General features: G+C 30.8%; 2 protein-coding genes across 6 annotated transcripts; one reads left to right on the forward strand and one right to left on the reverse strand.

Moving 5' to 3' along the window:
- Positions 1-562: 562 nt before the first annotated feature.
- On the reverse strand, positions 563-3,201 carry LOC126839232 (zinc finger protein OZF-like). Of its 4 annotated transcripts, none has more exons than XM_050574396.1 (4): positions 2,912-3,201; positions 1,828-2,444; positions 1,144-1,760; positions 563-1,049 (listed from the first exon to the last, which is right to left on the reverse strand). In XM_050574396.1, exons 2-4 carry the CDS (start codon positions 2,441-2,443, stop codon positions 792-794), a joined length of 1,491 nt encoding a protein of 496 aa, XP_050430353.1. In that variant the 5' UTR covers position 2,444; positions 2,912-3,201; the 3' UTR covers positions 563-791. The 4 variants fall into 4 exon arrangements, with proteins under 4 accessions (XP_050430353.1, XP_050430352.1, XP_050430351.1 ...); XM_050574395.1 differs by having other exon boundaries at positions 2,876-3,201; XM_050574394.1 differs by having other exon boundaries at positions 2,861-3,201.
- Positions 3,202-3,573: 372 nt separating this feature from the next.
- Positions 3,574-24,007, forward strand: LOC126839234 (rab11 family-interacting protein 4A). Of its 2 annotated transcripts, XM_050574397.1 has the most exons (14): positions 3,574-3,750; positions 3,884-4,056; positions 11,024-11,169; positions 11,242-11,331; positions 11,408-11,494; positions 12,381-12,425; positions 17,745-17,780; positions 17,912-18,029; positions 20,778-21,022; positions 21,100-21,307; positions 21,375-21,510; positions 21,576-21,700; positions 21,923-21,952; positions 23,300-24,007. In XM_050574397.1, the coding sequence occupies exons 3-14, from the start codon at positions 11,036-11,038 to the stop codon at positions 23,420-23,422; spliced, it is 1,377 nt and encodes a 458-aa protein (XP_050430354.1). In that variant the 5' UTR covers positions 3,574-3,750; positions 3,884-4,056; positions 11,024-11,035; the 3' UTR covers positions 23,423-24,007. The 2 variants fall into 2 exon arrangements, with proteins under 2 accessions (XP_050430354.1, XP_050430356.1); XM_050574399.1 differs by lacking the exon at positions 21,923-21,952 and having other exon boundaries at positions 3,575-3,750.
- Positions 24,008-25,253: the final 1,246 nt, after the last annotated feature.

Genomic DNA, 25,253 nt, shown 5'->3' on the forward strand with positions numbered 1-25,253 from the left:
TGTGATCCTCTAAGACACCTTAAAAAAAAATCAAATGCTAAATGTCTACCGAGTCTGTTGAATTTATTTTCAATTGAATATAGGATTGCTTAGTTGACTAACAGCATTGAATTTATGATGCATATAGAAATATTGCATATAATATAACATGTTTTTTAATATAATATTTATACTGTATTGTTACAGTATTATGTGAAAATAAGTGTTGTGCAAACGCATTACAAAGTATTAATTTTTGGCAGAGATCTAAATTTTTTTTTAATTTAATCCGAGTAGTATATAAATGAAAAAATCAATTGTTTTTTGTCCAAAATGTTTAGGTCACATAAATTTATTTTTTTCCAACTTGACTAATAGTTTGTAATCTATATGTTAAATATGGGTAGTAAAACTAAATACAACAAACAACGTAATATTAATTATTAATAAAATGTTAAATAATCAGATAATCGTATTGGTCAGACCGACCAATACGAATAAGCAGTGAACATATTTTAAATGTATAGTAAAATAATATTAATAAATAATGATCAAATCTTTTTAATAATGATAACAAGTTTATTAGATGTATAGGGGTTTTAACCTTCTTTTTACTAAATAAATAGTATTTTTGTATTCATTATAAATGTATTTTTTAGCATTTTTAATTACTACAACTTTAACAATAATAGGTAGTGTTTAAAAAAAATTAACAAAATATTTACCAATAATTAACCTTGTAAAAATCTTACAACTATGTAAAATAATTATAAAAAAATTAAAACAAATTTAATTAATATAATAAATTGTGTTCAACAAAGTTGTTCAAAAACCGTAACAGTTTTTGATAATTGAATGTTATGTACTAGCCTTAAATGTTCTTTCATTTGAATTTTAGAACTAAATTTTTCCTCACAAGCGCCACAGTTGTAAAAATCTGTTTTTCCATGCACTTTGCGTTCGTGACATCTCAGGTTAGAAAATTGAAAAAATGTACCACCACAAACGCTGCACTGATAATGTCCACCGTGAGTACTCAAATGAGTTTTCAAAGATGTACATGTAGCAACCTGGGAACATAAAAGTTTTGATTTTATCAAGTGAAAATATTAGTTAATATGTATTATTATGTATGTATTAATCAATGTAAAATGTATGTATTACCTGAGCAGGGCATAAGTGGCATTTGTAAGGCTTTTCTTCGCTGTGAGTTATAAGGTGGTTCTTTAAAGTGCTCGGTTGAGCGAATTTTCTATTGCAAATATTACATTCAAAGTTTTTTTCTCCGCTGTGAGTGCGTTGATGAGTTACGAGGGTGCTGAGGTGGGCAAACGATTTGTCGCATTCAACACAAGCATACGGTTTATCGCCTGTGTGCGAAGCCAAATGATATTTTAAACTATTATACCACTGAAACTGTTTGTCGCAAATTTGACATTGGTACCGTTTCTGGTCATCGTGCTTACGCAAGTGTTTATTTAGGTAACGGCGATTCTTAAAGCTCAATTCACAATGATCACATTTATACGGCCTATCATTAGTATGTACGTCACCGTGCATTTTTAATTTATACTGACAAGTAAATTTTTTGCTACATATTTGACATTCAAACGGTTTTTCTCCTGTGTGTGTTCGTATGTGCTCTTTAAACCTAGAGAACTGCGTAAATGTTTTATTACACAACGTACATTCATAATACTTTTGTCCAAATTCTGTATATAACGCCCATTTAGTTTCAGGTTTTGGGTTTTCATAGTGGATTTTTAAATGTGTTCTTACACCTGGAAATGAAAATATTGATTTACTAATACATGTAGCTAGCAAACAATAAATGTTGAAATAGAATACCCCTCTTTGTGTTATATATTTTCCCACACAAATCGCATTGAAACTCAATTTGATCACAATTGTCTCTACGATGTCGTGCCAAATGGTCTGCTCTAGTAAATTTATGGCCACATAGTTCACACTGAAATGGTTTATCCCCCGAATGGCTCATTAAGTGATATTGAAGATTTCTAGACTGTTTGAACAGTTTATCACAAATTGTACATTGGTGTTGTATAATATTGTGTACTTTTTCATTGTGGTCTTTTAACTCTTTTGCTGTATTGAACTTGGTATCACAATCTTTACAGGAGTTATCTGATTTACTAGCACTATATTTTTGATGACGGCGCAAATGAAGTACAGCCAATGAAGGAAAATGGTAATGCTTATCACAAATTGAACATTTGAAAACACGTTTCAGTTTTGTTTGTTTTTTGATATTTAACGGCAAAGGAACACAATCATGAAATTCATATTCAGTTCCAAATATTTGTTCACACCGCAAACATTTAAAAACATTATCAAATATTAAATTGTTTTTTAAGTCTTCATCACCTATATCTTTTTCTTCTTTACATAACTCAATTTCTTCATAAGACTCGGGTAAAACTGATACAACATTAATTTCATTCATTCTGAAAACAAATTATACATTTATACAATTACTTTTAAATAATTAAACACAACTTATAAAAAATATACTCTTGTGAATAGGTTTTTATGAAAAATTGTACACAACTTTATCAGAGTCTACCAGATGCAAAAGAATGTTAGTTGACTATCAATAACCTATTGTAATCTTAAGATTATTTTTGTGCCCTCAGGACGTAAGTGAACAAATTCCCTTTCGCATCTGATTGACTCGTTTCAGCATAAAATTCTGCCAAACGTATCCTACAATGAGAATAGAACTGGCAATTTTATTGATTAGTTAAAATCAAAACCTAATATCTGCCTAGGTCATAAGAGTTGAAATTTAATGTAGTTGTTACCGTACAACAGTAATATTTTAACTGTAACTATTAACTGTAATTAAAACACATTAACGTACTAATGAGGGACATACGTTAAGAATAAAAAATGAATTCGTCATAATAGTAACCATTTCAAAATATCGACTCTTACATTGTCAATAAAGGCAAGCAGGCAAAGCAGATATTCAATGATAAAATATGTAATACACGGAAACTGCGATTACGAACGTGACTGAATATAACATAGCAAACAAAAACTTATTAAACATAAAGTAATCTGAGTACACTAAGTTATTCTTGGTAGATTCTGTATGAACAGAAAAAACTGACAATTTGTCATCATTGATGATGTTTTTTTATTTAATTTTCGACTCTCGAGTAAACAAATCAAATATGGGCAGTTATTTGGTTTACTCTTATCAAGTAGCTGTTGATAACATTCAGCCTGGTGACACTGTTGTTGCGACCCTCGAGGTAGTCGAATACCCGAATGTAATTTCTCTACAGTTACAATATTAAAAATGAAACTCGATTTTAAAACACCACATCAATAGTTTTTTTAAATACTATAATATTTTTATAAATATGATTTGGCGTATTTGGGTTGTTACATTTTAATACGTTCAACAAAATTTCAACATTTGTTTTCATTGCGTGTGTTAAAGGTTTCTCTTTTTGTTCGGTAACCAGATAGTTGTAAAATATTTTATTATGTGCGCCGTGCATGCACTGTACAACGAAAGGTGTAAACAAAAAAAAAAATTACAGGTGGATTACAGGTAAGAGGTAACGCGACAGGCCTGCACAGGTGGAATTCCATTGCGACATTACTGCCGTCGTCGCAGTAAATTACTAAATATCGCTATTGTTTTTGTTTTTTTATTTAACCGTCTAAACTCTTAAAGATGAGTAAATAATATGTATGTTGTCCGCCCACTACTGCGATGACGGCGTCAATCGTTTTAAAGTAACTATTTTTTAGTGTTTATTATTGTTAAAAAAATATCTGTTGTATGTCTAAAAATCATTTTTTTATCAGTTATCGTTATAATAATAATAATAATTGTTATCTGCAAATTTTTGATTTTGTATTACTTCAGACGTCGTCGACTGCTGGATTGTTCTAGTTTTCTCAGTGCTTTTCAAAATTGCTATCTAAAAATGTTAATGGTTTATGTTAAACCGTCCAGTATTCAACAGCATATGGTCATCAGCAAACTGGTGAAGCTGTAGCTAAACGACAGTAATACACATTCCTACACAGCAGTGACAGGTATGTACATATTATATATGGTAAACATACTCGAGGATTTACTGTTATTTACTATTTACTATTATTAATAGTTAAAACATTTAATTTGGGTGCATTAATGTAAATAAATAGATACAAATTGAAAGAGTAAAATCTATTATTATCATGTTATAAAAATAGCAATGTAGTTTTCTTCATCTGGGAAGTGTAAAGATCAGATAATAACCTTGATTAAACCAATAAAATATAGGAAGTCATTGTAATTTATATAGATACTGGTATATTATTATTTACCAAATAAACAATGTTTGTGTTTATTACTTAATACTTATCATAGGATATTAAATTATGTTAATATTACGTTTCCCTTTGTTTCGTCTATGTAACAAATAATCATGTTTCATTTAATTGTTTGAACAAATTATTTCTAATTATTCCCTTATTTATTAACTCATTAATCACTATCAGTTTGTTTATCCTAGTTTATTACTCATTGTTAGTTATTGTTATGTCGTAGACTACACTTTAGACTACTGTACTATTTTATTAATGCCTTATGATATTTAATATTGACTATTTGTTTTATATTTTTCTAAATACTTTTTAAAATACATTTTTGTCAATTATAATAGGCATAATAGAATAAAATAATAGTTTATAATTTAATTTATGATTGGACCTAAGTAAAAAAATATATGCAAACATTTGTTATTAATTTTAAAGAAATATATTTTCATTTTATGTTAGGAAATAAATGAAAAAATGACATATCTATAGAATAACTTTAAATGTATTATAACTGAAAGAAATAATCATAGCAAATTAGTTATGGTTATATTGTTCATTCAACATTTATATGTATTGCTGACAAACTATGGCTATTCAATTTTAAGAAAAGACGACCACTTTTTGTTATGGTGGCTTAACAGTGGTAGTATAGAGTTCTGGGTTTTTGACCCCTTTTGGGAATAAATGTCTTTAATTAATGAATTTCGTTAGTTTAAATTTACAATTAAATGTTGGGAAAGTAATTAATTGCAAGAAAAAGTGGTTCTAGCAGTGATCAATTTTTTTTAGGTTGTCATGTCAGGAGAATTCCACTCAGTAAATTTTGTTGCTTGCTGTATAATGTCATAAAGCATTCTGTATTTACAGGGCATCTGATATCCTGTGAATTAGTTTGAAACAATCATTAGTCACTAGTAAAATTTTTAGTATGGATTGTATATTTGGGTGTACTGACACAATCCTATTACCGTAATTGGTTTTACAGCCATTTACCTTAATCATTAAGTTTATTTTAAATTAGGGTAGGGTCAGGGTAGGTAGGGTAGCCCTGAAGTAATGGCTAACCCCGAGTTCCGAAGCCGTCTACAATTCTAAAGCAAAAAAAAAAAAAAAGGGTAGGTAAGGTAGAAATTATTATAACTATAGATCAAATATAGAGGAGGACATGTTAGTCTACAATGTGTTAACACTCATTGTATAAGTATCTTTAATATACAATTGGTAAATTGTAAAATATTGATTATATCCTCCCTTTTTTTAAAATTTTTTTTTTCAATAAAAAGTTTGATGGCAGATTTTTGAGAAAATGTTATGTATGAGCTTCACTCTAGACTTACTTCAGATTTAACTTTCAAACCTTTAGTCATGATACTAGACCTAAAAAATAATATTAAGAAAAAGTTTCCACTCCTATTGGGGAAAGGGTTTTTGATAGTTTTTAAGTTTGTCAACGTTTATTGGTAATACTTTTTTTAAAGAAAATTCCATATTTCTAATTTGAATATTTTTAATAAGGTACAATGCGCCGTAATTTTGTATAAAACATGTACATTTTTATTTTTAGGTATTTTTCTTGATTTTTTATGGGGAAGTGGTAAACTTTTTAAATTTTTGGCTCAGTATAGTACCTTTCAGATTATAGAATTTATAGAATTGATACATGAAGAAAATAGTTTAGCATTTTAAAATATATCGTGGTCCAGAAACAAAAATAAGAAAATATCATAGTGAAAATATTTTAGCACTTCATTGAAGTTAAAATAATAGCATATAAATATCATGTAGATGAATTTCAGAAATATCCATGTCACTAGATTTTAGCCGACATTTCGGACTCTTTGCAAAGTCCATCTTTAGGGCTGCGGTAGTCATGACTGTTCAGTATAGCTATGGCAGCAGAACAGTCGTGACTATTGCAGCCCTAAAGATGGATTTTGCAAAGAGTCCGAAATGTCGGCTAAAAACTAGTGACAGATATTTATGAAATTAATCCACATGATACTTCAATCCATGAAAGTTTGAACACATTAACATTTAAATAATAATTAATATTAGGGTAGAATGATTGTATTGATTTGAAGTAATCATGTATAGCACTAATTACTAATTATTTTTACATTTTAATAGTTTTTATATAACTTACCTGTTAAGGATCAGTTTACAGTGGTACAAAAAGCTTCAAATTATCTCTTTGAAACTTTAATTAAATCTTACCTGTGGGCTATAATTAGCATAATTCATCCGTCAATTTTATTTGAAAAAATTTGAGGTGGTTACAGTGGAGTTGGGAGGGGGGGGGGTGAGAAGCCTCTAGTCACCTTAAATTGATTTCTTTTGTATTAAATTTAATGTTAACCTAGATGTTAAATGAAGTTAAATAGTTGAAATCTATCACTAGAAAACTAACTAGGCTTCTGCGTTGCCACTGTTTGAAGTTTGTCCGGATATAGTTATTGTCTATTGCTTGTTTAACCTTCATTGTTGAGAATTGTTAGTGTTCTTTAGAATAATTAGTTGTCAAAAAATGTTTTGTGCTTGGCCGCATGCTGAATTCTTGTATTCTGAATAATAACATTTTATTTTATTTTCAAATCAAATCTACAATTGCATACTTACTTCAGGCATGGATACAATGGAGCCATTAAAGCTATGTCCTTCCCCAAAATAAAAACAAAACTATGTCCGCCAAAAAGAGGGATGAATCACCGATCACTTAAAAAAATGTGTGCTATCTAATATTGCCCCTTTTAAGTACACATTCTGGATCCACAATTGACTTACAAGAAATATCTTATTATCTATATCACTTAAAAATGTTAGTTTGAAACAAATAGTTGTTTAATCTTAACATTGGTGTACATTTGGTACTTAGGTTTTAAACTATAGCAAACAATGTATTATAAACAACTTAAACCAGTTTAATAATTAATTCCTTTCTGTATGCAAGTACATAATTACAGCTTGTCACTATTTGAATTAAAAAGAAATGTAGATACTTATTAGCTATTAATCAAATATCACCAAGGTGCCAGTAGTTCATTAAATATTTTTCGGTTTTATTGTTATTGAGTTCATGGATCATTTGTTATGAAATAATAGTATAAATATTAAATATAGCTATCTATTATAATGTAATAACCGTTTAAATACCATTACCTAATTAAAATGTAATAATTCAAACCGCAATTATAAGTGATGGGAAAACTCTATTGATAACTGTACTAGGGCTAGGTTTCACCAATTACTGTTTAACTTATGACATGATTGTTTGCTTATCGGCTTTAACTAGCAATATTATAAAACAACATATGTTTTTAGTGGGTAGAATTTTATATAGAGTTAAAAGCATTTAGTGTAATTTTTATTCCATGTTCAAAAAAATATTTAGTACCGTAATTAGTTTATGATATAGGGTATAGTAAACTGTTTTTTTTTGCTAAGAATTAAGTTCATTAAAGTTCTAACAGCTGTAGTTCTGTTCAACCGTAATATACGCCAGTACACTATCATATAGTCGCCTTGCTGTTTATTTTCAAACTGTGTATAATTGTTATAAAAAAAAACCTCCGAAATGTCATAAACAACGTACTTGAAAACAGACATACATATACGAGACAGATGTTTTGAACACTTGCTCATTTTTATCCGGAAAAATATAGTCGTTTACAAATGGATCAGTCAATTTTCTAAACATAATGCGACCAGCAAAAAACCTCGGGAGTTACTATTCACTGTAGCCAATAATAATAACAATAATAATACAAAAAATTGGCCTTGTTCAGCACAAAAAATAAATTTGTTATGAACGGCTGTCGCTTAAGGTCATTGAAATTAAACTGCGTGATGAGATACATAAATTAAGATTAGAAAAAAGTGCAACTGGCTTTGTTGATAATATTTTATACACTCTCTAGGAAACGTGGTATCGTTTTTCTGCATTGTTTGCATTGTTCTACCTATTACTTTTCTCTCTTATACATTTTGGACGCAAAGCACCTAGATCACTTTGTGTATCCCCGCGCAAAATCGTTTTGAACGATTTCGGGTTTAACACTATAAGCCATATTATTTATTAGTATAAAATAACCTATATTTTGTATCATCGTCCATCGAACCCCACTCTCCTACAACATTCCATTTACCCTGGATACCCTGGAACATGTTTTAAAAAAGTTCATGGGCGTGGGGTACTTAAACATAAAATCTCATTATGATCTGTCGAAGTATATTTTGTTTTTTAAATGTTTGTAAAGTGTAGTGTAAGTGCCTTCTATTAAACACATTTTATGTAAATTGTGAAATCACATGTGTTATGACTCATAATAATTATTCCTAATTAAAACAATTAAGTTACTGGGTATTGTTAAGTATTATAAATTTTATATGTATATCTAAATTTTAAAAAGACAATTAAAAATAATTCAATTATTTTTTTTACGAGATCTGTTCATACTGTATATGCGATTATATGCATGTTTCAATCTTATATTTATCATATTTATGTTCCTTAAAAGCGAGATTAGCGATGCGTAATAATTATTTAGATTAAAACGTTTCGCAAGTATTCATTCAGAAGATTAGGATCATTTTTGTTCTCATTCAAATGATGATTTTTATTTTACATATATTTCTTTTTCTCTATTTATGTATAAAAAGTTTTTAGTATCCAATTAAAATAAGAATTTATTAAAAAAAAAAAAATGTTTTTTAAACTTAAAATTATGTATAAAATAAATATAATTTTTTCTGTCTACAATACGTCAAATGGTAAACAGTTTCCCTAAGTATATTTTCGAATCGATTATTACAAACATAATTAGAAAATAAATTGAAACCTTTGCAGCTCTGCGTCCGAAGCTAAAATATTTAAATCATACATTAAAACTGACTAAAATATTAAAAAAAAAATTTTTTTTTAATTTTTAACTAAAAAAAAAATTGGCACAGTTTTTCTACTCTTACAAAAATAAATGTTTGGAGTATATTTGGTTTAGGATAAAACAAACAAAGATGCTTGTACAATGGGTACTTAAAGTACAAGTCATTTCAACCGAATCAAAATTGCAAATGTCAGCTTTTTGGCGTAAAATATAGTCTATATTTTTTTTTTCTTCAGATTTTACAGATTTTTTAAATTGTTAAAGTCTATATGTTCAATTAGATGAAAGAATGAAAAATATAATTTATTCAACATCTAATATTTAATTATATTTTTTATTAGTTGTATTAATTTATCTTATCGTGATTTTATATTGGTAAATAGGAAAATTGTGCAAGTATATTTCTTCTGTTTTCGTCATTGCCGTTTTTGAACTACCTAATAAAAAAACCTGTCTAAGTATTTTATAACAGGTCAACGCACTTTTATGTTCATAATGTTAAAATACATTCACTTAGTTTTAGTGTAATTGATTGTTGGTATAAATTTAAATGATTCAAGTAGACTTCCGTACTAAAAGTTTTAAACGTAGTCTTATGGATAATGAATCTGTGTAATTATTCTCTATATAGATTGGAGAATTCTTGTAAGAATATGAAATCACTTTGACGAAAAGCGCGGTTTAATTTTGATATCTGTATACAAACACCTGGCCGTAATTACGGCTTAACTGTCATCTTTAGAGTGACGATAACCGGCCGTCGATACCCTTGCTGTATAACTATACATTTTGAAAGAAGGAAACAACTCGGCCCCCACATCCTGATCGGAAATGGCGTGGAACGTGCCATATCTAAGCACACGCGTCTTGAACGCAGCTGCGCGGGCGGCAATGTACTCAAGGCATTTCCTTTTTTCTCTTTCATAAAATTTCCCCAACAAAATAATAATATGTGTGACATACAATACGCGGTATGTTGTTTTCCTCCCGCGTTCTCCTCTGGTGTGTATGTATATAATATGCACTATATTATTATTATAGTTTATACTTGTTCCGCTATATGGCAAGCGCAGTGCATCTGCCCCGCCGTATGCCGGTAGGCAATTCCGGGACACGTGCCTATCACCTTTCAAAAACTATAACAACCCTCGCGACAATCAACCCCTTGTTCCTGGTACCTTTTAGACCCAAACACTGGCGTCTATAGGTATAAGAGCGTAGGACGGGATCCGGTATTGCTCAGTGTGAGTTTTGCGTGAGTCGCAGTTAAAAAGGTTTTAAAATCTCTCGCGTTTAATAATATTTATTATTATAAAAACAAAAATAATACATATTTAAAAAACGACGTTTCGTAGGCGATTTCCGAAGGTTTGCAACTATGACTATGGTACGTATAACAAAAAAAAAAATAATAAACTGGTAATTTAAAATATTCTGCAAAACACAAACTCGTCATCGTCGTCGGACTCTAGTGTGTATGCGCGTTTCTTGCGAATTTATACAAAAAGTCGCCAGTAGTTGTAGATTATAATTTATAACAATATTACGTTGTGTTGTTTTTTATTGTAACCGTATTAATATCGTTAAACTGAACACAAAATAGACCGTTTAGATAATGCGTACGCATATAATATTATTTTGTTTGGAATATACAAAGACCAATTGCTGGATATGTAATAATATGTGATCGGTTGTCAATTAGACGCCTTAATCGTTTCATATTTTTCGTTTGTTAGTCATAGGAAGACTAGTTAAGTTATAATAAAACGTTCGTGTAATATCTTAGTAAATATTTCTAATATTGTTTTCCGCTCTCGCAGGTTTTGGCTAGGATGATGGCGCCGAAAATACAAGAAGAAAACATAGTTAACAACAACAACAAAGGCGACAATCCGAAATTTAAACTTAGCATTGAAGACACTGCCGTTCACGGCGGCAACACGGATTCCAATTCGACAAATAACAGGTATGTCATGTATACTTGTTAAAATTGCTATTATAATAAATCACGTGCTAAAACGACAATTCGTGATTACAGCCAGTTCTCGAGCATGTCCGAAGAGGAGAGTTACGAGTGCTACGGAGAGGGGGAAAACATGGATACGTCATCGCCCGTCATTAACACAAAGTGTGTATTAATTGACTTTTACCGCGTCGTGTGATACCTATATAATATTGCATTTGTTTTACTCTAAATTATTCAGTGACATAGAATGCAACGGTCCAAACGTTTTGGGTCTGAAGAGGAACACTTGGCTAAGAACTAGTTTAAGAAGAACCAACGGAAACAAGTAAATTCATCACTTATATTTTTGGGGTAGCCGGTTAGAGTTTTTTAATGATTAGATACTGTTATGACTAAAAATTAAATCTGAATGATTTACAAATTTTGACCACGATAAACTGGGTCCCGAGTTTCTGCTACATTTTATTTAATGCGAGGACAGACGTTTTATCAAACGTTTAATATATGGAGACATTTTATAGGTTTACCATCGATTACTTATGGCCGTTCTAACCAGTTTGGCTTAACATTAAAATAAAGTTTAGCTTATAAGTTGAGTGATATCAAACTATACTTCATTTATAAAATAAACTGGTGAGAACAGCCATTTTCATCAATTAAGTTCATTTAACGCGAGCCAACTGACAATTTTTGTTAGGTTTTATAACTTATTTAATTAGTTGATACATGATGCGAGTGGTGTTCAGATTTGATGGGTTGTAGTATGATGCACACGTGTACATTATTAAAATGTTCATAGAAGTGCCAGTAAAGTTTTGGCTTGATTAATAACAATTTCGTTACTTCAATTTTAAAACAATGCTATCAAAAAAAACTAGATAGCAAAATATTTTAATAGACAAAAATTAAGTAATAATTTAAAAAATAAATAATAAATAAACTTAATAACGCCTAAACTAGTTTATAGAGGTAACAGGTAGTTTCAGAAATTTAGGACTCAGTTTACCTACAACATTTTTTCCCTGGGATTGGTATAAATAGTTTATGAACCTTTGGCTTTCCTTTGAAATCTTCTCTCATAATTATAATGAATATAATATGTATCACGCTAACGGGTTTTGTAAAATAAACTCAATAGTAGGTAGACATTAAATTATTTTGTGAACCGTAATAATACGTTGTTCTAATTAATTCATTTTTTTTTTTAATAGCACCGAAGTTTTACCTAATAGAAAATGGGGTTCGATGAGACATTCGTAAGTATATAGATATATATAGATTATGGTATTTTATTCAAAATTATCGATTAGCTGTTAACACGCACAATGCGTTTAAAACTTTATAGTGGAGGAACAAAATAGATATTCGTGGCTCCATATGGTTTTTTTCGCTTGCCATGTTATCTATACGCAAATGATACACAACAGTTAGCCGCGGTTAAGTCGCGTCCTACTTAGACTATAATACATGTGTTATTTTTTCGAGGTTAAGTACGAATTCTTCGTTGGGGAGCTAATGTGATTTGTCGGTTAATACGCCTTCGAGTAGATTAAGCTTCTATTGTTTTTAAACTTATACGGTTTTTTTTGCGGTATGTCCTCTACGGTAGGTTGATTATTAATATTTTTTTTACTAAAAGTTAATTTGGCTGAATGTTTATTTAAATCTGTGCGATGTCTGCAACACAGTATTTTTATTTTATTTTGTGTGTATGCCGCAAATCAGCATAAAAATGCTAGGCGAATTTTTAATACCCACCGTAAAAATTTGATACGGCCGCTTAAAAACGATTTTTTACGTCTTATTACACCCGCATTGGGTGCGCATATCTAGTGTAGAAATTCAAATTGTAGTTCATAATAATTATTGGTCGCGGTATTGTGGAAAACAAAGGTTATATTCGAGGTGCAGTCGGCGAGATATGAATCTAATAATAATAATTGTATGTTGTCCGTGTTTATTTTCACAATAATTATATGTATTGTACTCTACCTAGTTTTTCTTGTTTTCTACTCGGTTATTACAGTCGATTCGGTTGCGTTCATTAAATTCGTATTTGCAGTAAAATCGTTACCTTATACTATACAGTGTACTATATATAGTTACCAAAGCAGCTGAACTGCATCAAGCATATTACCATCGCTTCAGTTTGGGGTTTTTGCCATCTTAGTGCACAGCTGATCTGCACGCTGCGCCCCCCCCCCCTCAGGTGATAGTTCATCCGACATCCGTCCGACGACTTATTTATAAAGGCAAAAAAATGACGACATTTAAAAATATTTTATTACTCTTTTAGTACATCTGTTCGGGCTAGGTTGCCTTGGTTTGTAACATTTGGCATGCAGCACACCCACAACACCACCTTAGGTGAAGTATGTTTTTCGTGATTGCGATTTACGCCGTCGACTAATTATCGAGGCTTACACGGTTTTTATCTATTGGACGAAACAATACGAATGTTATCGCAGTGCGATAGATTATTATTATTAAAATATTAAAAAATATACGGCACATTGCATTAAAATCGTAAGGGGATTTTCCGACTGTGTCCCGAAATGACCCTTATTTAACGCTCCTAGTGTGTTTGCCAAAAGGTATCATCTGAGTGCGTCCCAAAAAAAAAGGTTATTTTTCTGACGTATCCCGAATGTGTCCCAAGGAAAAAAAGTCATTTGTCTGACGTAACCAAAATGCGTTCCAGTTCATCTAAAGAGTTTACCAACTTAGATATAGAAAAAATTGCTGCAGAATCAATATAATTTTCTGTTAAATAATCTATAAATAAAATAAGTTTTTCATATTCCGGAGTTGTAGATATAAAGTCTTCAACATTATATATTACAACATCTTCTTTATCTCAATGTAACGTTAACTAATGCTCATGAGCCATGAGCATTTCGCCTTCGGTAATAACTGCAATTAGCTAGTGCGAACGCACACTCGGGCTATGAAAAAGGTAAACATTTAAAACGGCACGCACTCGGGAAACTCCCAATCGCAAGAGTAACGATAAACGCGAGTTAGATGAGGACTTTGAGGGGAGGTGGTAGGTAATTCTCAATGTAAACACTGAACACGGGTCTTAAAAAATGTCTTACGTTTAGGTACACGTTAATTTGATTACACGCGCGACTAGCTGTGTTAAATCTTAACGTTACGGATAATAACAAAGTAGATTTGTTGGTAAACCTTTTTGCGTTATTCCGGTTTATCAATGCTGAAAAAATGCATTTTTTCCACCTATGCACTGCCAATTTGTACATCATAACGTCATTATGTACTACGACTATCGCGGTGGAAGTTCATCGGCAAATTTAATGTAGGTAGGTACCGTGTGTTTTAACAATACTCCATTGTTATTGGCGATGAAATATTTTGTTGAATATTACGAAGCGTGTATGAAGATGTACTTAATTTGATTTATTTTTACTAACTTTCAAATCGTGCGCGCTTTACTACGTCGACCCTCATTTAATGTGTTTCTATTATCGCGACTTCTATGTTATATGTGGGGTTGTTGCCATAGTTACATATATGAGTTTAAACAATAATAATGATAATAATGCAGTAACCAGTAATCATTATAATATCATTAGGTAACGTAACGTGTACACGATTCACGTTTTTCGACTATTGTTTCTATTGTAGCATTATATTGATTACAATAATAATAACTACAGTTTCATCACGGACCGTTTAGCACGACGGCCACTGGCTTCTTTTCCGTTCACCATTTTGCATTTTTTTTTTCGATTCCCTCTTTTTAATTTGCGTCCCGACACCACCGCGGAAATTCTTCGGCATGGCGAAAGTAGTAGACAAATAACAAACCAAACATAAAAGCCGTTACTGTTATGTTTACCGTGGGTACCTACTACATAACGTCGATAAATTCGGATTCAAATTGTTACCGAATAAAAACGGTAAACGGAAAAAAACTAAAGCGGAATTGTATTGTCATGTTCTGAACGGCAGTGGCGAAAACATAAACCGTTTAAAAGCAATTACGTCATGTACACGCTATCTTATTATTTAGTGTAGGTATTTAGTTAGTTAGATGACATCGACTATTTGAGTTAAAAAAAAAAAGCTCTCTCTGTCCGCCCTCTAGATTTTATCTTTTGGTCGCTTTGTCTTTGTTATTCATTTGGGCGTTCGAATCTGTAAAGCGTTTAGGTAGCTATCCTCGGTGTCCTGTACGGGTATATGTCCTTGGCGCACATAGGTTTGTGCTAAACACAACCTAGTATTATGGAACAGCGCCGAATGAATATGAAATGTAAAAAACAAAACAAAAAAAATTCCAAAGCGTCCTTGGGTACTGGTTGCTGCCGCCGGTCGTTTGGTTTACCGTGACGGGAATTTCATTTTATAATAGTAACAGCGTTGGTCGTTGGGTACAATATTTTACTGGTGTTATTCCCAGTATATATATATATATATATATATATTGTACATAATATAATATAGTATAGGTGCATTGTGATAAATTTTTCGCGGTTTCTCGCGTGCCTGCCTACTTAACCTATCTATGCGCGCGCCCGCTTGTGCCTCTATGTGTTTATTGCTGAATCTACGGCAGCCAACGGTGTTGCTGCAGACCGTGAGCGTATATTATTTTGTATGTGACCCGGCGAAAAAAAAATTATTAGAAGTAAATAAATAATGTAAAAAATAAAGAAAGGCAAAACGACCTATAGTCGATGAAGTGGTGGTATAAACGGCGGCGAACGTTGTCGGTGCAGTGAATGTATGCTATGCGAGCCGTTGGTCGTGGCCGGAGAGTAGTCAGTAGTCACTACTCACTAGTCTCACGGCGATACGCCGACACCCCGGCCGTGTCCATGTCACTCGTTCCGGGGTCAATAGTTTTTCCGTAACAATGACCCTATGTTCGATTAAGACCCGCCGATTACGATAACGAAAAAAAAATTCAATTGTCATTTGCCGTTTAGTCGTCTATATTAAACTGTTGAAATTTTCATATAAATAATAATTTGTCTAAAATAGTAATAGTGTCGTGTCGCAGCCGTTTCGCGGGTTATTAGCGTCGAGGGAATGAAACAAGAATATAGGTCTTCATCGTGGAGGAGGTACGTTGTGTTAAATCATCAGTTGCGCAAAATTTGTTTGTTAAACATGTAGTCTGATAATCTAAAAATTGATCGACCTCAAACTCGATATTCAAGGTAACGTCATTTGATATGGTCTGTATCGTTTTAAAGAAGTTCCTTTGCAATTTTAATGTGCCGATCGTGTAGTTTGCAGTATCGTTTTTTATTAATTATTATTGAGATTTGTCACAAGAATAGATGGGTTTTTGATTAAACTTCTTGTTGGTTATTAGACGGTTGAGGCCCCGACAAATCTATTGCCATTTTGAAATGTTATCCACAAAAACTCTTAAGATTTTGCGTCTCTCTTTGCTAAGTATCCGAACATTAGGTTTTGTATGCTTATTGTATAATTTATAATTGTATAATTAATAATTGTATAATTAATTTTACCGTTTTGTATTGATCATCGGTCCTGTCTAATCAATCATTATTCAGTGTATATTTTATTACCCGTTGTCTATTCGATCACAGTTTGTTGTCGTTTGCGGTTTATAAAGTTCAAAACGTCTATAACTGAGCTATGCAGTTTATCGTTGTGGTAAATTATGGATATCGTAAAGTAATGGTATGTTTTTCTGTTGGCCGCGGCCCTTCACCGTTTTGCGGCATACATTTCTCTTGCACGTGGAGATGTATGTTTTCACATGCATTCCTGTTCACCAATCAAAAATGCGTTGTGTAACTGCTGTGTAAAAAAAAAAAATGTATTATAATAATTGTCGGCAATTTGTGTTCATCACGTTATCATTTCAATTTCTGTGAAATAATTACTTATTTCTATACTAAAATAAACGTCGTTCTTGTTATTATTTATTTTATTTATACACAATGATCACGAGATTATTATGTATAAGATTACAGATTTTCCATAGCTGGTAGTCCGGTTTTTTATGGTAATGGTCTATACACGAATAAGCTAGGTACCGTAGCAACTCTCAGTTACGTTATGTATTCATCATGAACTCCTCCAGAAAGTTTTTTATAATAGTCAATATACCAAATCTTTTATGAGCCCGTCAATCAAGTCGATAAATGTGAAATTGAATATTATTATTATATCACGGGAAATGATTTTCAATCTCAATCATTAAGTAGGGTGATCAATGATAGGTCTTTAAGTAGATGGCGTTTGCACTAGGTACGATTTTGGAATATGCGGTTAACTAGCGGATTTGTTGTAAAAACATGTAATAATAATAATAGCTATACTATAGCCTACTGTTCATTTGGAGTAACCTACACGTAGAAAGTGACTTTCCATCTTTGTAATATATTCCTACTAATGAATAGACAACGTATGAAAAAAATCGCGTTCTGGTCATTTCGCTAAATGCATATTAAGCGCCTATTCCGTATTTGTACGCTTTTTTTTTTTAATATAAATCAAAACATTTATTACATAACAATGCAATACGACTATAAATGATGTATATGTTCTTCTTTTGTATTATGTTGCAGGTCGGGCAAGAGGATTAGCTCGAACGCTCTCGCCAGGTAAATAAATTGACAATTTCTTATGGACAATACACAAAACATAATCATCCCTTATTACAAAGAAACGCACAATATGTGTTAATAATAATTTTAAGACATATCATTTTTTATAAATATATGTTTATCTTTAGTGAACTTTACCGAAGCTCGAGTTTCAATTCGTCTGGGCGCAGTTCCATTTGTGACACTCCGGACGATGTATATTCGGACACGTCCATCGAAGAGGACGTTCACGACCTCAACAATAAGGTACAATGCCTATATTATTATTTGCCAACCTTTTTTTTACGGCTATCCTAGAAATCTTGACAATTAACTGGGTAGAAAACTTTTGAAAGTGATATTTTGGTCAATATACTTAACTTTCTAGCGTTTATAAAGAAAAAACGTGTTAGGTAGGTCTTAGTGACATAAGCGGTTGGAATAATACTAAACACCATTTTACTTTTCACCATGGTCATATGGATAATAAACGATAGGTTTTTCATAATATAATAGTAAATTTTTTTATTAAAAGTGTGAAACTACACTAATTTATTTTACGTTCTCTATTCCTTAAATGATACTCACCCGCTACTTAGCTCTAATGTGGATATTGACCGACTGCCTTTCGCATCAAACCTGTTAAACCATGTTAATTAACAGTTGGTTGATGAAATTTGAATCATCATTGTAGTACATAAAAATAAAAATTAGTGATTTAAATATTAAAAAGTACATACAAATATCAATAACGCCACACGATCGCGAAGGTTCGGTTAATAATTTTTTGGGTGTAAAGACTTAACCCTCACGATTGTTTTACCTCTTGGTCAATTTGTTTTAAAAGTATAATATACCTCTCAAAGACAATAGTTTTATAGGTCAGTATAGGATAGGTACGCTATTTTTGTTTCGCTTCCGAAGTATGTTTTTTGACAATGTTATGATTTTATATATTTTTTTGAAATTGTGACGTTTTCTTCTAGTATTTGCTTTATTCCACAAACAGTGTCGACCGGACAAATCCGCTCTCTCACATCTACCTACTTCTTTGATCCGCCTTTATCCCTAAATCCATCAACCGTGACCTGTCTACTATTTCACTATTATTGTACAATAATTATAATTATAATTCGGAGGAGAAAAACTTATTTTTATTAGTTTTGTTAGCTTTTGCGTTAAAATATACTACCTACCGTAGACTTTCTCAAAATAATATATATAAAAAAAATATTAGGTAAAAGAATTTATAAAAAATAATGTGTACGTTCTGTTTTGTTAACGACAGTATAAATCAAATCTGTACTATTATACTTTATGAAGCTTTCAATCTGTATGCTTTTCTTAAAAATGTTGATAAGAGTGAGACTTGTCTAGATTCCTTTTTTTTTTGTGTGAAGTCTACTGTTCAACTACATTTTTAAAATATCTACTCGATGTGGTAGGATTCATATGAATAATACAACGAGAAGAAGCATTTAAAAATTGATATATTTCATTTAAAGTTATTCATTTTTTCCCTAATAATAGCGTTGGGGATAATACAGATATCGTTTTTTTTTTGTTTATTTATCTAACGCTTTCGAATAGCCAAGCGACATTTCGTCCATTATGTGGGTTACGGCATTCTTTTCGACTGTTGACATTTTGTGTCGACACAGTTTTGAAAGTGGGAGCGGCAGTCTCATTGACGGTTAGTCCTGACTCCTGTAATACATATTCATATTATGTATACGTATACCTATACTTCGCTTAATATTTTGGACAACAATGTGTATAATATAATCGCCATTGAAAACGAGTGCTTGAAATGTGCATCTCGATCACTCGTTATTCAAACAGTCCCTGTTTAAATTGCGTGTTAAGTTTGTCAACTAAACGGTGACGCAAAGTGCTTTCGGGAAAGATCGGTTAGTGGAAAAAACAGTATTGAATATCCTTTGCAAGTACTGCTTACTACTAGTATTTTGATAATACCTACTTCCGGCGAGGGAACGTACATAATTTATTTTTAAAAATATTTATTATCTCTATAGAGTGTTGTTGACGAGCTTGTGACAATAAACTCATTGGCACAACAGCAATGCGGAGGGGATTAACGTTTAATCTTTTTTAATTTATTGGCCCGACTTAAAATAGTACTTTGAACAATTGAACGGCAGAGTGTCGTCGTTGTCGGATAAAGTTGTGTTATTCGATAATATTATAATATAGGAAACGTTATGTACTTATCGGTCGATTGGCGACGAATTCATTGTAATAATAATAATAATAATAATAATTGTGTGTGCGCGAATATTACGCAAGAAGTAATGACCGTATAGTGTTATTACACTGTTTGCCGAAGCAAACGCGTGGGCGCGAAATCGAAGCCGTGCGGTTTGGCCATAGCAGCGTATTTCATGTGTTGAGTTTTGTCATTCGGCCAATATATAAGACACCTATATATATAATATATATTTGTTCATATATACTCGTATGTATATGCATTATAATGTACCTATTTATTTATAAACTAGAACGTATATGAATCATAATGCCGCAACAGTGCGGTCAGTTTAAAGTTCTTTGTTGATAAACTAATCTCACACGCCTTAATAACTATATATTTAAAAAAAAAGGCAAGCGAGAGAGAGAAGGAAATACCGTTTTAATAATTTAATTGATGCTGCCGTGGCTATCAGTTCAGATAAGCAATGGCTGCACACGCACGTCCCGCATCCCGGTAGTCGCCTTTTAATTGTAGTGTTGTCGTTAGCCATGTCCACTAAAAAGGCAGAAAACCTCTTTCTCGAAACCAGCCCCGAGTTGGAATTTGACATGTGGGATGGACAGTTTGAATTTGTCGGTGACGCTTACGCTCCGATAGTTAGTTCCGGCGAACTAGAACTGCCTAAAATTTGCCGTAATCCTCATGTTTTCAAACAGCAAAAAGTAAAGTCCATTTTAGACGTGGAAAAGTTATTTATTATTCCTGTTTGACATTTTTATAATTATGCTCGTTTCTTTTCCAAGGTACAAGTGTTGCAGAAACAGATGAATGCATTAGCGGACAATCAGAGTTTAACGGACGAACGATATGCGCGCACCAAAGAAGAAAATGCAGCGTTACAAGCTCGGGTTCATATGCTTGAAGAGCAGCTACGTGATACCGAACTCAGATACGAAGAGAGACTTGCGTCGGAGGAACGAAGACATAGAGAACTGGTCACACGAGTTGACAGGGAAAAACAATTGCATATTGATAACTGTGCCATAAGGTAAATAATATAACAAAATACAGGTTTATTTGGTCTCACAATGAAACAAATGTAAACATATTTAATCCATTTACTAGACTTCAAAATATTGAGGCGGCTAATGAAAATATGCGACAAGAGGCTGAAAAATGTAAATTAATGTTAGAAACAACAAGGAACGAAAAAATCGTTCTAGAACAGCGTGTGGGAGACCTTAACATCAGTTTGCAGTCTTTTAGAGATGAAATTCACATTTTAGAAGCCGAACTAAGAAAACAAAAACAACGAGTGAGAGAAAATGAAGAGGTCTGTTTTTATTGTAATTTATTTATTTATTTTGTCAGTTATTGACTTTTTACGTTATTAAACATAGATTATAGAAGGCTTGACTAAAGAATTAGAAGCATCTAGATTAGAAAAAGAAGCTATGGTCACTAAACTTCATTCCCCATCACCGTACGTAACCGAACTGACTGCTCAATTAGAGTCGTTAAAACATCAGAATCGTTGTAAGTATCATTAATCGACTATATGTTTATTAGAATGTATAAAAAGCACAATGAATTATTTATAGCGTTAAAAGACTCGTATGATGAGTTACAAGCATCTTCAATAGCCAAAGGTATTGAACGAGGAAGAATGTTGTTAACCGAATCTCCGAGCCTAGCATCTGAGCTCGATGGATTGACTCATGAAGATGTAAGTTTTTTTTTTCTAGTATAACTTCATACACATTATACTATTATTGTTAGTTGAAACTTAATTATAATTATTTGTTACACTCACCAATAACTAATGCGTTTCAAAAAATAACATTTATAATATTGATGAATAATTATTTAATAAACAAACAAAAACGAAATTTTGCATACCAGAGTAGTAATTTTACACTTAAATTTTTTTTTTTGCTCATTTTCACAGCACAGTCCCTCGTCTTTGCAAATAAATAAGGTAATTTTATTGTTTTTTGACCTATTAATGTTTTATAATCATTAGCGGTTGGAATTGACTAACACAAAAATAATGTTTGCATTTCATAATTGTTTGACTTCAGTTTATTATTATTTATCGGTGTAGGTTACATAAATTGTTGTAACGTATGTTGCAACTTGACTTACAATTGCTTTTTTTTCCTATAAACAAATAAATAAATTAACAGCATCATTAATTAATAAATCTTTAATCGTCAAAAAAAATGTATTTTTTATTCATATTATTAAATATGAGTTTTTACAATATGGGTAATAAAAATTGGCCGAGTGTTCTTTACAACATTATCTTTCTTATCTTCAGTAGTACATCATCGAAATAATAGCACATAAACATTGGTTTGATTAAATTTTATCTTTTTTACATTTTTATTATAATTAATTATATACGATCTATGGTCATAAGGTGATTGCTCAATGATAATTTGTATTATGGATATGTGTTCATGTAATACACAATAATTTGCTTTGTATTGATTTTGCATGTGCACCAACTAATATATTTATTCTATAGAGTAACAATTGTTCTACTTCCTGTTATAACTGTATTAAATAAAAAGTTATTAAGAAGACGTTTTACATTGCTTTTATTAAAAATTTGCAATGTAAATTTTTAAAATTCATAGGGTCTTTTTTTCATGTTAAATAATTAAGCTAAAAACTATTTATATACTAGTTTAGGAAAATAGTACATTGTATAATTCTATTTTATATTATTCATATTAGGGAAATAAAATAAGAAAATTATTATCAATCTGCATTGTCAAAAGTGAAAATATAAATTTTAATAATTTAATAACAGTAACTAGGTGATTACCCATAGATTTATGAAAATACGTAAATGTTGAATTTTTAGCATTAAACTGTTTTTGTTCATTAATTGCTGTATACATTGTTAGTAAAGTAGTTCAACGTCATCTTAAAAACATGTACTGACTTAATTAATAAAAGTGTTTGATTGTGCCAATCCTGTGTTGGCCAGGATTTATACTAAAGACCAGTGGTGTAATCGTAAAGGTACATTGTGTGTACTTGCCTTCCATTTTTCTATGTACGCATTTACTCTATCCGTTGATACACAACTTTTGTAATGATGCACTCGTACATAGAAAAAAAAAATATTGTAAAATCAAAGTTTTCTCAGCTTCACATTGAAGCTAATAATTTTGAAAGGTACACACAAAATGTACGCTTTTGACTGATCCACTGCTCAAGTCAATTATAATTAAATTAATGTTTTATCATTTAATAATAAATAATATATATTTTTTAATTTACAAGTTTTATATGAATTTTTGTTGTTGTCTAGATGAAAAGCGCTCTTAAGGATCAACAAGAAGTAAACGATCAGCTTCGTGCTTATATCGACAATATTTTATTGAATATTGTTGAAAATCACCCAGAATTATTAGAAGTTAAGCAAAATTTGTAACAACATAAATTACGTTCCTATGTGGTGGAATCCTCTCAATGTTTGTTTCTTTGAAATTAATTTTTTGTTTCAGTATTTTGTGTTAAAATATTTTCATTGTGATGCGAGTTATCTACCTATTATTTATTATTTTGTCCCCACCTTTTTCTCAAATTCTAATAAAACAATTTTAGAAAAAATGTTTATTTTATTTTATTAAATGATATTATACTGTACATAATTATTATATGAAAAAAAGGTGAGATAACCATTTTCTATATTTTAAAGAGATGATAGATTATTTGTATGATAATAATATCCGTCCGTCCAGTTGTATATTTATATTAAGATGTTGTCTAATTTTACAAATGCATTTTTATTGTAAACTTTTTGTTTTAGTTTTTGTTTTAAAGATATTGTAATATTTACTAAATAATCCGTTATACTATTATTAATATTATTTTATAACAATGGATTATTAATATATAGTTATTTACTGTTATCTATATAAAACAGACTGTGATGCGGTATCATATTTAGCCGATTTTATAAAATTGAGTCTTGTGCCAGATTCACTATCAATATAACAGTATTTTTATAATAAAATCAAGTGTTTTTTTTTCCTTTCAGATACCAAATATGTTTTGATTGAATTTATTTTTGTAATATTTGACTACATAGGTCATAATGAGTATATTAATGTCTAATAGTGATGATCAAACAATAATTTATAAAAGCCATTTTCAGTAAATAATTGTTTAAATGCATATCACATATTTTAACCAAATCTTTGTCCACTTTATTAACAATAATAAGCAATAATAAAAGAATAATATAATTTACAAAATTAATTTCTTATATTGGGTTATACACAATTTATCATACAGACATTAATATGACACCAGTCATAATGGAAAGCGTACCACAAGCCCACAGGAATGAGCAGTGCTCTGCAAATAACAAAACTCCAGTGATAGCCTGAAATATATATTTATTAATGTAAAAATACTAGAATGTTATCTGAGTTAAGAATTATTCGATTAGTTTTTTATCGAGATAAAGAAATACAAATTTATCTTTTATTTAATATTTTATTTTTAATTACTTGATTATTTATGACAAAATTATTTATTCAGTATTTTGTTTTAAATTATGAGTTATTTAATATTTAAGAATATTTTTTTAATTTGTTGTTTTTATTTTTATGGGACCAGGCGAATAAGAAGATTATTTGGTTGAATGTTTAAATAATATTTTAAGGAAAATTTGTCTAAAATTTCTATCACAAATAATAATGCAGAATTTGAGTAAATATAATGCTATGTTAAATCAAGGTTCAAGATTGTTTAACATTGAAACCTTAATTTAATTTTGTTTAAACTAAAGAAGTGATTGAAAAATTTATTTATAATAAATAAATACAAATTTTAACATAATAATGATTTTAGGTTGAGGGTCAACCATAAAAATTTGTGAATTTTATCAAGACCTTTTTTGTGTCTCGCTAAATGCGTAACTATGTTACTATGTTTACAAATTAACTAACGATGATAAAAAACAATCTCGATTAATATATTACACTCATTTTTTTATTTGCTTACTGAAGTTATTTATTTACAACAATCCCTAAAAACATTATTATGGTTTAGGCAATTGCATGTGGTCTGTATTTAAGGAGTTTTCTATAGAGCCTAATAGGCAATATTAAGAAAAAAAAGCTGTGTGAGTCACGGGACCCCGGCAGAAGCTATGCTTAGAATTTAGAGTATGTGAATCATACGGTTACTATGGTTACAAACCAATTTTTTATTTTGGGTTAGCACCCAAAAATAAACGAATTCGTATTCGTATT

This window comes from Adelges cooleyi, unplaced genomic scaffold (genome assembly GCF_023614345.1).
Source record: "Adelges cooleyi isolate 19-005CV unplaced genomic scaffold, UGA_ACOO_1.1 ACOO_flye_CR_arks_rails_tigmint_CR_PRNA_30, whole genome shotgun sequence".
Lineage (NCBI taxonomy): Eukaryota > Metazoa > Arthropoda > Insecta > Hemiptera > Adelgidae > Adelges > Adelges cooleyi.